The following is a 14,742-nucleotide window of genomic DNA, read 5'->3' on the forward strand; positions in this document are numbered from 1 at the left end:
ATAGGCTTTGCTAACTTATATTCTGTTTTCTCTTCAAGAATGAAAATGAAGTAAAAAGCCACTAAAAAATGTGTATTGTACTCACAAACATAATTTTGAAATATCTTCCAGTATGTTACAGTATGTTGCCTATGGCTCAAAAGCTTCATTTCTCTTCAGGATACAGTGTGAAATAACAAGTTGCTAATAAACACTATGTTGCCATAATAAAAATACAAAACAGCTGTGCTGCAAGACTAGGTTAGCCTAATACATATCCAAGAAGGAAGATGAACACTCACAAGCATGCACACATTTTGCAAATTTGTTAGTGATTTATATTTATACTGTTCAACATTAGGCAGCATTCCAAATCTTTTTGTACTGCAAGAATATCTGTCGATGAATTTGCATTGAGTAGGCTATCATAATACTTTTAGGTAAAGTTAGTGTTTTTGCAAAACATGGTTTGTTAGCAATTAGAAATATTGTTTACCTTCCATTATAATATGAACAAAGTTTATTTACAGTTTCTTCAGAATAATCTGAAGTGCATAAATGTGTACCATCAGAATGTAAGGCTGTTTCAAATCCAATTTTAAAGTAAATTATTAAAGCCATTTCTTCATTGATCTTAACTGTAACTTATTCATGCACGGAACAAACCTGGTGTCTTAACATTTGGATAAATTTTCTAGCGCCTGCTGGAACCAGTAAAAACTTCAGTATAATTGTATATGCAAGGAACTGGTGGCATCTGTCCGCTGTCACGAGTTAGGGGGAACAACCACAGACCCAAGCTGGGACTTGTGACGTATCAGTTTTCTTCTTACCACCAGTTCTTGTTTGCCCATGTTTTCTTTCTGTGTTTCAGTGTGAAGGTTTTGTGTGCTTGTGGGGAAGCGTTGTGTCTATCATGGATACCCAAAATCCTGCTGCTAGCTCTGTCTCTGGTTCCCAAAAACCTCAGAGGTTGTGCCTTGGTGTTGGAGGATTCCCTTGTTCTCGCTTCCTAGCTTCCATGAATATGGATCCCCATTCAACATGCAGTAGGCACAAAGCAAATGTATGTAATGTCACTAATCCTTGTTCAAAATTTCATTCTTGGTCAGTGGATCAGTGGAAGAGGTTCTCTGAGAAGGGTCAACACAAGAGGAAGACGAAGACACCATCCTTGTTGGTTGGTGCTATGTCTCCTTCTTCATCTTTTCAGCCTCCTCTTGAGGCTGCCCCTTCTTTTGAGAGGCTAATTCCAGTTGCTTCACCTTCTGTACTAGATTTTTCCCATACCCCTTCCTGTTCTTCCAATGATTCATCGAGGGAAGTATCGGGAGGGTTTCCGGAGAATTTTTTGTCAAATTATGCCTCTTCTTTCCCTTTGGAGAGGGGGGGGGATCACCATCTTCGTCCCTTTTTCCAGTCTCTGATGCACAGAAGATGGCAAGTGTATGGGCATCATTAGGCCTATCAGGAGTACCAACCTTGGATGGCCTGTTGTCTCACTGCCTGGCTTCCCCATACCCAGTGCCATCTACTGTGGCTTTACAGCCAGTTACCTCCATGACATCACCTTTGGCTTCGTCAGCCTTAGTAATGTCACAGACCGTTGCTACTATGATGTCCTTTACTGCACCATCTAACGGATTTCCTGGTCAAAGCAGTGTTGAAGAGACTGGATTCATTGATAGTAGTCAACTTTACATGACCATGGTTCTCCCATGTTTGTTTGTCCTCAGAAGGCTATGGTCGTAAGGGATGTTAGTACCTCCTCTGCCTTGGCCATGGGTCGTGACTCTTCAGCTGTGGATGGTGTTGGGACATCTTAGGAACCATACAGACGTACGTGGTTGATAGCGTTTGTCCAGTGGACTCGGATGCACAAGGGCCTCTCTCTAAAAAGAAATGTGAAGCGGTGCCTGTGTCTCCTGTCCGGCCTATTAATGTTTGGAGGAAGGATGTCAGTGCTCTGATCAAGAGATCCCATGTTGCGGATTCTTCTGATGACGCCCGGGCAGATGTTAACTGCCATGCAGTGTTTAGGCTGGTAGAGGATGGAGATGGTAGTCATCCATCAGGCCATCGATCAAGGTCACGTTCGCCTAGAGGTGTTCGTGGTTCCTCTTCAGTGAGTCACAGCCGAAGGAGGATGCGTAGGCTCGGTCGTAATTCGTCTCCGGAACAGTCGGACGTGAGGAATGTACGTCATTCACGGTTAGGATTGAGGAGCAGATATCACGGCCAATGTTCATCTTCCCCAGGCCGGGGGCATGACACTACCAAGCCGGGGGAGGATTCTCGTCCGTCGTGCAACAAGGGTTCTTTGGGTTCCAGAGCAGATTTTTGGGACCCTCCTGTGGCATCTAACCACCCGAAGTTTAGGGAACAGGAAAATCTCCTGAAAATCCACTCCGGAACCCAAAGAATCCTTGTTTCTTTCTTCTTATGCAGAGGTTGTAAATCTGATTCGTCAGTTCAATAATCTTTCTAAGGGGACTGAAACTCCTTCCATGATCAGTCCTACAAGTATCGAAGCCCTTTTAGGCCCTAAGAAGGATGTTAGGACTTCTTTTGAGTTGCCATGCTCCAGTCATGCGGATTCGGTCCTTCGTCATGTGAATTCATTGATCTCGGGTCAGGATAACTCGTTTACGATTGAACAGATCTTTCAAGTTTTTCCTGTCCCTCTACTTCGCCATAGGAGATATTATACAATACCATTTGTTCCGCTACTGAGTCGACAGATCAATTCAGACATTGTACATTTACGGCTGGGCCTAACTTTGGATAAGGTAGGACAGTGTCCCTCTCTAACGTATCAAGAAGTGGCTACATTGGAGTTGACAATGTCTTCAATCTTCCAGATGCTTCTTGGTTGGATTTATGGTCGACAACAGTGACCAAAATTACCTCGTGTGCTGCTGCAGGGAGTTCGGTGGATGAGACAGCTTTTATCAGATTGCTCCAGTCTGGTTCTAAGGCCATCTCTTACTTAATGAATCTGAGCGCTAATGTGTGGGCCAATATTCTGTTGATGAGAAGAGAGACAGCACTAGCCAAGGTAGCCCAGTCAGTGGATGTGGACTCTTATTGTCACTTACGAATGGCAATATTTTGGAGTCCCAATTGCTGCTGCTGAAAGATATGGTGGAGGTGGCCATTGATAGATGTCAGTTTGATAAAAAATATTGGCTAGTACAGCAGGCAGTAAGTAAATCTGCTGGTACTCAACCTAGTTTTGGGAGACAGACACAACAACCTACACGTAAAAAGGTAGTGAGACCTGCTCCTGAACCTAGACCACCTCAGTCGTCCTCTTCAGCAAAGAAATCCATGCAACGATGGGCCTTTCAGAGCTGTGCTACAAGAGGGAGGGGTAATACAGTAGAGGCAGAAACAGAGGTACAAGACGATAGAGTGGGCGCCTCTCCCCACTCATTGCTACCAGTTGGGGGATGCCTGGCAAGCCATTGGGCTATGTGGCAGAGATATGAGGTGGAGCTGTGGGTAGTAGATGTCCTTCGGGTAGGTTATCTACTCCCATTCGACTTCACTCCTCCTCTTTCAGATTGCCCTCTCCTGCACCTCTCTTACAATCCGGGATTGCAAAAACACCTAGTACTACAAGAGGAAGTGAAGATGATGATGGAGAAGGGAACAGTAGAGCAAGTAGAGCATCCTTCGCCAGGGTTCTACAGCCGAATCTTTCTGGTCCCAAAGGCCAGCAGCGATTGGAGGGCAGTTATAGATCTGTCAACATTGAACCTGTTCATCAGGAAGATGAAGATCAAAATGGAGACTCTGCGAACAGTCTTAGCAGCAGTCAAGGACAACGACTTTATGCTGACGATAGACTTGAAGGATGCATACTGTAGTTCCAAGTACCAATCCATACTTCCTCCCGGAAGTTTCTTCGCTTCAGTTTTGGGGGAGAGGTGTTCCAGTTCAAGGTGCTTTGCTTCGGTCTGACGACGTCTCCACAGGTGTTCACAAGTGTGTTCACTTTGGTGTCGCCGTGGGCTCGTTCTCAGGGGATCAGACTTCTTAGATACCTCGATAACTGGCTGATCTTAGCGTGTTCCAGGGAAAAGCTGATTAGGAGAGGGATCGACTGCTTCAGTTTTGCCACAGCTTAGGCATTGTGGTAAATTTGGAAAAGTCAAATATAATCCCCAGTCAGAGGATTATGTACCTGGGTGGTGATAGACTCAGCAGTGTCGAGAGTTTTCCCGCCAGAGCAGAGGATCAACAAGTTCAGGATAGTAGCTCTTGCCTTTCTGTCAGAACAAACACAACCACTTCATTTTGTTTAACTTTGTTTGGTTTTATGTACAGCCCTCCACAGGGATAATTCCCTCTGGTGGGCCCATGTACGTTTTCAAAATAAGGTGGCAGGTTGCTCTGGACCTGTTGACTTCTCTGGAGAAACTGGTTCCTCACGGCCATCTACATCTGTGGTCGTTACATTGGAGACTGAAGGAATTTTGGTCTCCAGCAAGAGATTCCCCTCACATGCAAGTCCTGTTGTCATCAGAAGTAAGAAGCGACCTGCTGTGGTGGTTGGACGACAGCAATCTGACAGTGAGGATACCTCTACATTCACCCCCTCCAGAACTTCTACTGTTCTCAGACGCTTCTTCTGAAGGTTGGGGGGGCTCATCTAGAGGACCTCTTGACCTCCAGAGAGTGGAGTCAGCAGGACAGCAGACTGCACATCAATGTGCTGGAGTTGGAGGCAGCATTCTTAGCACTTCAGCAGTATCAGGATGGTGGGGCACTCCGTTGTCTTGATGTCAGACAACACAACAATAGTAGCTTATGTGAACAAACAGGGGAGCCTGGTGTCTCGCCAACTACTTCTAATAATACTTCAATTACATCAGTGGTCTTTAGGCAACTCAGTGTATCTTATGGCCAGGCACATTCCAGGCAAAAGTAATGTAGTGACCGATAAACTGAGTCAGCAGAGACAGATTCTGGGAACAGAATGGTCTCTGCATCAGGAGACTGTGGACAGGCTGTTTCACATGTGGGGGAGGCCAGTGATAGATCTCTCTGCTACGAGATTCAACAGGAAGCTAGAGGTATATTGTTCGGTAATCCCAGATACGTTTGCAGTGGTGGAAGACACCCTTCAGCATCCTTGGGACAGACCTGGGTACACCTTTCCTCCATTTTGCCTGATTCGTCATTGTCCTGAACAAAGTGATGAGGTCCCAGAATCTCAAGATGACTCTGATAGCTCAGTTATGGCCTCAAGCAGAATGGTTTCTGGATCTGCTTTCTGTGCTGTCAGAGGTTCCGAGAGAGATATCTCCCTGGCACAATCTGCTGTGTCAGCCTCCTGTGGAGAGGTATCATCGGTCAATAGAGTCTCTCCCTAACCCTTCACATGTGAAAACTATCAAGTATCTCCTGCGAGTTAGAGGCTTTTCTCGAAGAACAGTGTCTCAGATGTCAAGTTATCTCAGGAAGTCCTCGATGTTCGTGTACCAGGGAAAGTGGTCTGTCTACTGTGATTGGTGTCGAAGACGGGGTGCCTCTTCACTCGGAACCTCTATTTGACAGATAGCTGACTTCTTAGTCTTTCTCAGAACAGAAAAACTAATTTCTATCTGCCATAAACATTTACAGAGCTGCTTTAGCTTTTGTTCTGCATATGAAGGACATGGATATAACTACATTTTGGGAGATATCTTACGCTGATTACGAGCTTGAGCAGTCCTGTTCACCTAGAGCGCTCAAGTCTCCTGGTTGGGATTTGAGTCTTGTATTGTCTAGCCTCACTCAAGCTCCCTATGAACTGTTGTGGCAAGCTTTAGATAGACATTTGACCCTGAAAGCAGTCTTTTTGTTAGCTTTAGCATCATCAAAAAAGGTTGGCGAGTTGCATGGTCTGTCTTATGATATCAAACATATCAGTGGTTGGAGGTCAGTAGTTTTCAAATTTGTCCCAGAATTCATTGCTAAGACTCAAAATCCCTCAGTTCATGATGACAGATTCATCTCCTTTTCTATGCCGCCTTTGGAAGACTTTGTTGACAATGATCCTGATGAAATGTTGCTTTGTCCTGTTAGAACGCTGCGTGCTTATCTAAAAAGGACTTGACATCTCAGCCTGGGAAGCTGACAGCTTTTTGTTAGCACAGGCCGAGTCAAGAAAGAAGTGTCTATGAGAAAGGATCATGATTGCACATTCATCATCAGCAGTTGCTTCAGCTAATAGCGTACATGCAAGAGCGCCTGATGTTTGAGGGCTGAGTTCCTCTCTAGCATTCAAGAAGAATTTATCTGTTCATAAAATTTTGGATGCTGGTTCATGGCTTTGCCAAACCACTCTCACTTCCTTCTATCTGAAGGATATTGCCCACGGGGCCTTGGACACTTTTCCCTTGTGTCCTGTGGTGGCTGCTCAACAAGTTGTGTAGCTCATCCAGTGACCCCTGGTGGGGCAGTTTGTAGCCTAAGATGATCGAATGGAAGTGAAATGAATAGATGACTGGTCTCTCTTCTTTTCTCCTTTCTGTCTTCTTCTTTGCCTACGGGCAGTATGAAGTTTGTCCCATCATGGGCTGGAATGGGCATGATACAGGTGAGCGCAGAGGCCATGCTGTTATAGAGTAATCATCAATGAATGAAGTTACCTTTCAATAGCAAAACATTCCTCTCTATAGCAAGTAGAGAGAGGGATGATAAACCTACGTAGCTGGGTACATTGGTTTGTTATTTGAACAGATAGCTCTTCATCTTCCACTTATGCAATGAACATTGGCATTGTATTGAAACCCAGAAGTGTGAACCTAAGTTATGCACATATCTAAGGTTCAGAGGTGTAGGTCGTCTTTCTTAGGTTTCTCTTATACAAGAAGAATGACCGGGTGTGGCAAACCTCCAGTCGGTTAATGATACCTGTACTTACCTCCCACCAAGAGTAAGTCTCTCCTAGTGGTAAGACCCCAGGTTTGTTTCGTGTATGAACAGATCACAAATTTTAAAAATAATTTGTATTTTGTATAAATAACAAACCTGCAGTCTTAACATTTAAGGCCTACCTCTAACTGCCCCTCTGACAATTTAACCTGGGCTGGAAGAATAACTGATACGTCACGAGTCTCAGCTTGGGTCAGTGGTTGTTCCACCTAGCTCATGACAGAGGACAGATGCCACCAGTTCCTTGCATTTAGAATTATATTGAATTTTTTACTGGTTCCAGCTGGCGCTAGAAGATTGATCATAATGTTAAGACTGCAGGTTTGTTAGTTATGAAAAATGCAAATTATTTTTTAAAAAGTGTGATTTTTCATGTGACATATATTGGAAACTAAGGTTTAGAGAAAGAGCACAATTTCACTAGATTTTAGGCTAATTCCATTTTTATCAAGGCAGTACTAGAGCACATTTAGGTAGACAGGTGGATGCACCATATGCTGAAAATTGGATTTAATTGGTTGAACAATAATTTTATTGTTGAGTAGTGTAGCCATAGAACATGTAATTCTCATGCATCCTGATTTAAGGCTGCTTGAGATGCCAGATACCTGTTCAGCAGAAAAATGAGACAAACTATTATTGTGTGCAGTAGGTAATGATATCTTAAGAATAGTGCTGATGTTTAATTATAAGTGCAAAAGATAGAGTAAAGGCCCAGTTATATTCATGTTGTGAGTAGTGTTACGTACAAAAAGGACAACAATTTAGCATTTGGATGTTAGCAGCCTTTGAAATTATCTTTAATTTACAGTACTTTTTTAGCATTGTATTTATGTTTTTCGTGGAAACGAAGGTTACGTAATGAGTCCGAGATAAAGTTTTTAGCAATAGGGCTTTATTTAATAGTATTAATACTGCATTTCAATCCGCATGATAATTTCCTGAGTACTGAGAATTTATCATTTTAGTGTAGCCCCTTGTGGACTGTAGAAATATATCAAGATTAAGTTATTTGTGTGAGACTGAAGTTTCAGGTATTCTCTCTCTCTCTCTCTCTCTCTCTCTCTCTCTCTCTCTCTCTCTCTCTCTCTCTCTCTCTCTCTCTCTCTCTCTTTTGCCATTGGCAGGCTTGTTAATGGCATTTAAACATTGTTATACACAGATTTTTGTTTTAATGTATCGTGAATGTATTGTCTTTGAGAAGTTTCATTTCTTATCATAAATACATATATCTTATCTTTTAGAGTTTTGTTATGATGTTTGACAAATATTACTAATGGAAAACTTGAATGTCATTATAAAGAATGTTGATGTACTATTTATAAAATTTGAGGTATTTGTAAGTTATACATTAGTCCTCGAAGTGCAGTATTTTCTTGTGGGTAGGTTATGAATTTCCTAATTTAGTGAATAACTACCCTCCTGCATCCCATATTTCCCATTTTCCTTCTTAATGTTTTGAATGTAAGTTGAATATTAACTTTTGCATTTTTATTCTGTGTGTACGGGGATCCTTCCCACACTTGAAACCTTAATGCTCCGGTGGTTTACACAGATCCCCCTCCCTGGCATAATGAAGATTTTAACCACTGTCCGGCTGTACTGCCTTCTTCATATAGCATCTGAAGGTGCTAAAACAGTGTTCCTTTGTTTTATGCAGATTCTTCTCCTGGCATGATAAAGATTTCCACTAGCCTTTTTGATCTTGTTGCCTTGTATATACAGCATCTGAATATGCCAACCGTAAATTTGTTGTAATGTTCTTTCATATGAGCAACAAAGCTATTAGAAGAAAATTTAGTTATTGTCATCATTATATGCAGTGTTATGTCTAACCACCTAAGTAAACTGAAGGAACAGCAACGAATGTCAATTATTCCATAGTATCCAGACTAAACTGATAAAATTTCATTTATGTCTGTTGTAAAATACTGAAGATCAGTGGATTAAAGCTGGCTTATTACACTTATAACAGTGTGCATTACCAAAGTTTAATTGTGCTTCTAAGTATTTTCAGGCAGTTGAGATGGCATACATAATGTTAGATTTTTAATTTCTCTTTATTTTGTTTATCTTTTTTTTCGTAAGGGAGTCCTCAGGAGAGAGAGTACAGTACTGTACTGGATTTTCTGGTTTTTATCTAAAGTTGTTTGCATTATTAGAGTCCTGCTGTAGATATGCATGTGTAAAGACAATAACTTATGCCAGTGATATAATAACAAACTTAAACTTCATGTAGATAATTTTGGTATTTTAATGTAACATTCTAGGACACTTCTTTGGTGCTAGAATTGTTTACAGAGACCTTAAAATTTTTTTGAGGTACATAAATCTTAAATGTGTTATCTATGCAAGGTTTAAGAACCCAAATTGGCAATGATCAAGCCGTTGCGGCCTCTTTCCTCCTCTTACCAGACCCGTGATGGAGCAGCCCCACCTCTGCGCAGACGTTCACCATCAGCTTCACGGGTATGTCACAGAAGACAGACTGAAATGCATGTATTAGAAAAACTGTATGCAACATCTATATAATCATTGAAAATTATAAATGAAGAGTATATGAAAGGGTAAAATTTTTCTCCTCGAATTTGAATTACTACAGACTTAATTTAGCCTTAGTTTTTGACAGGGAACTCTTGGAAGTTGCGCAAGGATAGATTCGTTGGATCTTTCTCCTTTGTGGGTTCTACTTAATTTTAGATGTAATTTAAAGTATTGTTTCATGGTCTTTGCAGGAATCTGTGTCTTTTCCTAAGTTATATACACTAATATTCTGATGTTAGTAGATTATAGCTTGAGTTGTATTTAAATGCTTTTGATCTGTATTGTGATGCAGCTCTGGATCCTATGCAAAAGTCATTAAAAATATTTCTGATAATTGTTTCCCAAATTCAAATGATACTTATTTACTTCAACAGATGCAAGAAAACAGCACTGGTGGAGATACAACACAGTCTCAGTCACAGGCTCGTCCTCAGGTGGGAGTGTCCCCCACAGCATCTTCAGCCAATCCCCTGGCTCTCTTTGCAAACTTGATGGCTGAAGCCTTCAGTGGTCGATCAGCAAGTGGTCATCAGTCTCAGGAGCAACAGCATCAGCAGCCTCAGACACCAGGCTCAGAAAGTGGAGAACCACAAATGAGTGACCAGATGTTTGCTCAGCTTGTACAGGTCAGTTTTAAAAAGTAATTGTGTATCTGCAAGGAATTATGAGACTAGGTTGTTAGGTAATTTTTTTTTTAAAGGGTGTTGCTGCCATTGCTGTGACAAAAAAGCAATGTGGGGTGGGCAGGATTTAACAGCTTTTGTGCATGTCATTCTGTGCCCTGTAACCAGTGCTAAAGTTAGTTTATTGGTCCCTTTGGCTTCCAGCTACATTGCTTCCATCTTTAGTTTTATATGTTCCCTTAGATCTTTTCTTTCAGGCTCTTTCAGCACCTCTCGCTCATGTCATGATCAAGTTTTCTTCCTTATTTTATAAACAAATCTTTTTGGCTAACTGCGTGAGAGTAAAAACATGATTTGATGCTCTGGTTAAACACTTTCGATTTAAGAAGTGTAAAAAATTAGCAGTATTACACCACTGTCATGGAGATTTAGACCACCTCATCTTTGAAGAAAATTAAAGATATAACCATTCATTCTGTATTTAACAAGATGTCTGTTCATTAATAACTGTGCTTCCAAGTTGGTAGCATAGAAAATCAGCTGTGCATTTGTTTTTAGTAAACTTAAAAAACCTTTCAATGATGTCATCGTTTTATTATTTCTTTGGAATTGCTTCAGTAGATGTTGCAGGTGAAGTACTATTTTGCCATAGAATGCTAAGCTAAGTAGTTAGTGCTATGTTCATATTTCACAATATGTGTTAATGGATTAATTTGGGCTTTTAGGGTGTTATGGCTCAAGTGTCAGGTTCGATAAACAGTGAGAGTGGGGGCGGTGGCAGCCAACAAAATAGTGCATCTCTACATGAATTCCTCCAGCCATTTGACGGAGCCATGTTTAGTGATGCAGACGAGGACTCCCTGTTCTATCAACTCTTCAACACTGTGGTCAGTGAGGCGGGTTTTTGTTGTAGGAGGTATGTGCCATGTATATGGTACATGTTCATACCACTTGAATATACAGAGTTGTCCTTTGAAATTCACAGGGGTAAAGAGTGCAGCCCCTTGCAAATAACTCATGTCCTAAACTTTTTCAATACTGTTCTGTGTATTGTTAACCATGAAGTTAACAATACACAGATAATTATATACGAATTATATGCAGCACAATACATAACAGTACAGTAAGGTGCACATTTTTTAGTGAACAGTACAATATCTACAATACAGGAGAGAGAGAGAGATGCACATTATACATGTACCTTACCTGTATGGAACTGGGATATGACAGTATATATTCATTCATTGCCATAGTTTTTCATACTGAATATATTATTAAATTCAAAATACCTATACCAATTGAAAAAAATTACGGTAATCTTAAAAATGCTATTCACTTTGTACATGTGTAACATTATATTAATATGAACTGTGTATCCACTTCACGTAGGCCTTTCACACAATGAAGCTGCAGTATAGAGTGATGAAGATGATGATGATGACAAAACACGAACATGCTGTTACAATTCTTGTTGTATAATTTTTGCATGCACACACACAACTAATGTTTAAATCCTGTATGACATTACCATCACTTATTCCTTAATTGGAAGTGGGTCATCAGGATTTGTACCTTCATTGCTTTTTTCTCTCTGAGGAGGAGGAATGGGAGGGACTGATCTCAGAGCTTCTCTGTTGGCAAAGGTGGAAGAAGAGTTTAAAATTCTGGATTTGAATTTTAGGAAATACATTGAGATTTTTGTTCAATTTTTGCCTTTTTATATCTTTACAAAACAGTGTATGTATATGGTGCAATTACTTCTTCTGATATTCTCTTCACTTTCAAGGCCCATATATCTGTGTCAATATTTTCAGCCCTGTGTGCATTACCTGCAACTAATTTTTATTTTCCTTTTTTTGCATTTTTCTCTTCTACAAATGACATATGGATTTGTAATTGTAGGAGTGACTTTCATATACAGTATATAGTTAACTTTTTACAGTTAATTTGTTTATATAATAGTGCACTGGCAACCCAACTTAAACCTCAACGTATCGGATTTTGTCACTCGCTGGATGCATCATTGAGTCTGAAAAAAAAAACTGTACTTCTGTGTTTTTGGTTTATCAAGTAAAGAATTTTTTTTATGTATCCTCAGAATTTAAGAACAATGTACAGTAATGTTAACCCTTTAACTTGTGAAGCCCTATTTACAAAAATGTCTCCGTATGCGGCGTTCGGTGAGTTAGCTGAAGCTGAAAAAGTTTTTTTCAAAAATCACAGCACGCTTTAGTTTTTAAGATTAAGAGTTCATTTTTGACTCTTTTTTTTTTTTTTTTTTTTTTTTTTTTTTTTTTTTTTTTTCATTGCCTGAAGTTTAGTATGCAACCATCAGAAATGAAAAAAAATATCATTATCATATATAAATATTGGAATATATGACAGCAAAAAAAAAAAACTTGTATATAATTGTATACAAATCGCACTGTAAGCAAAATGGTTAAAGCTAATGAGTTAATTTTTTTTAGTTGTATTGTACACTAAATTGCGATGATTTTGGTATATAACAAATTTTAAAACGATCAAAGCAACACAGAAAATATTATCACAAAATGATGCATGAATTCGTAACGCTGTAGACGTAAAAAAAAATTTTTTCAAAATTCACCATAAATCGAAATATTGTGCTAGAGACTTCTCGTTTGTTGAAAAATGAAGCTAATTGATTGAATATTACTAGACTGTAAGTGTTTTAGCTTACAATTGCAGTTTTCGACCATTTCTGTCGAGTTAAAGTTGACCGAAAGTCGAATTTTTTCTATTTATCGTGATTTATATGGAAATATTTCAAAACCGATAAAAGCTAAAACCATGAGTTATTTTTTGTTGTATTGTACATGAAAGTGTGCACATTTTCATATATAAAACTTTATGTAACGACTAATATAGAACAGTGCAAAAATTACGACAAAATGACGAAAGAATTTATGAAATTTTCGGCTGAGTTATCGCCCGTGCGTAAGAAAAAAGTTTTCAAAAATTCACCATAAATCGAAATATTGTGCTAGAGACTTGCAGTTTATTGCAAAATGAAGTTAAACGATTGAATATTACTAGAATGTAAGAGTTTTAGCTTACAATTGCGTTTTTTTATCATTTCAGTCGAGTTAAAGTTGACCGAAGGTTGAAATTTTGGCAGTTATCGTGATTTATGTGAAAATATTTCAAAACTGAAAAAGCTACAACCATGAGCTATTTTCTGTTGTATTCTACATGAAATTGCGCACATTTTCATATATAAAAGTTTATGTAACGACTAATGTAAACGATGCAAACATTACGACAACATGACGAAAAGAATTTCTGAGATGTTCGCCGAGTTACATCACAGCGTAGACGTAAGGAAAAATTTTTTTTTTTTTTTTTTTTTTTCAGAAATTCACCATAAATCGAAATATTGTGCTAGAGACTTCCAGTTTGTTGCAAAATGAAGGTACATGATTGAATATTACTAGAATGTAAGAGTTTTAGCTTACAATTGCATTTTTTTACCATTTCGGTCGAGTTAAAGTTGACCGAAGGTTGAAATTTTGGCAGTTATCATGATTTATATGAAAATATTTCAAAACTGATAAAAGCTACAATTATGAGTTATTTCTGTTGTATTCTACATGAAATTGCGCACATTTCCATATATAAAACTTTATGTAACGACTAATATAAAACAGTGCAAACATTACGACAACGTGACGAAAGAATTTCTGGCGCGGACGTAAGGAAAAAGTTTTTTTCATAAATTCACCATAAATCGAAATATTGTGCTAGAGACTTCCAATTGGTTGCAAAATGAAGGTAAATGATTGAATATTACTAGATCGTAAGAGTTTTAGCTTAAAATTGCGTTTTTTGACCATTTCGGTCGAGTCAAAGTTGACCGAAGGTTGAAATTTTGGCAGTTATCGTGGTTTATATGAAAATATTTCCAAACTGATAAAAGCTACAACCATGGGTTGTATTTTGCTGTATTGTACATGAAATTGCGCACATTTTCATATATAAAACTTTATGTAACGGCTAATATAGAACAGTGCAAAAATTACGACAAAATGACGAAAGAATTTATGAAATTTTCGGCTGAGTTATCGCCCGTGCGTAAGAAAAAAGTTTTCAAAAATTCACCATAAATCGAAATATTGTGCTAGAGACTTCCAATTTGTTGCAAAATGAAGGTACATGATTGAATATTACTAGAATGTAAGAGTTTTAGCTTACAATTGCGTTTTTCGACCATTTCGGTCGAGTCAGAGTTGACCGAAGGTTGAAATTTTTTGTAGTCGACGTACAGTACGTCCACTCGGCACCTAACAGACAATTTTAGTTGACGTATGATACGTCCAATAGGCGTTTAAGGGTTAATCACCTGCTGTACATCATTGAATTTACGCTCAAAAAGTAATTTTTCAAAAATGAAAGTGTCACTCTGCTCATATGGCAATCGCATGCTCAGAAATTGTGAGATGTTTGCTTAAATAAAATGTAATTGCTTGCATATATGTACTGTACCTGTATTTCAGAAATGGAAGTCATACTACAAATCATTAAGCTATGCTTCTTTATTTCATTGTGCAAGCTTCTGCTCCAAAATTCAGCAATTCTGGCTGACTAAAATGTCGACTTTCACTATAACCCCACTTGGCCCTCACTATATTTCCTACAAATATGTGTTAGG

At 39.1% G+C, this 14,742-nt stretch overlaps 1 protein-coding gene across 25 annotated transcripts in view; it reads left to right on the plus strand.

The window, feature by feature from the left end:
- The window catches only part of LOC136833412 (large proline-rich protein BAG6), a 225,757-nt gene that overhangs the window by 181,400 nt on the left and 29,615 nt on the right, over positions 1–14,742 (plus strand). For 13 of the 25 annotated variants that reach the window (XM_067095630.1, XM_067095692.1, XM_067095724.1 and 10 more), the window contains exons 14-15: positions 9,825–10,076; positions 10,799–10,960. In XM_067095630.1, the coding sequence (XP_066951731.1) occupies positions 9,825–10,076; positions 10,799–10,960 (414 nt within the window). Of the gene's footprint in view, positions 1–9,321; positions 9,376–9,824; positions 10,077–10,798; positions 10,961–14,742 lie in introns of all 25 variants that reach the window. The other 12 variants (XM_067095557.1, XM_067095625.1, XM_067095605.1 and 9 more) reach the window with 1 other exon arrangement.

The sequence above is a fragment of the Macrobrachium rosenbergii genome, chromosome 4 (assembly GCF_040412425.1).
Source record: "Macrobrachium rosenbergii isolate ZJJX-2024 chromosome 4, ASM4041242v1, whole genome shotgun sequence".
In the NCBI taxonomy this organism is placed as follows: domain Eukaryota; kingdom Metazoa; phylum Arthropoda; class Malacostraca; order Decapoda; family Palaemonidae; genus Macrobrachium; species Macrobrachium rosenbergii.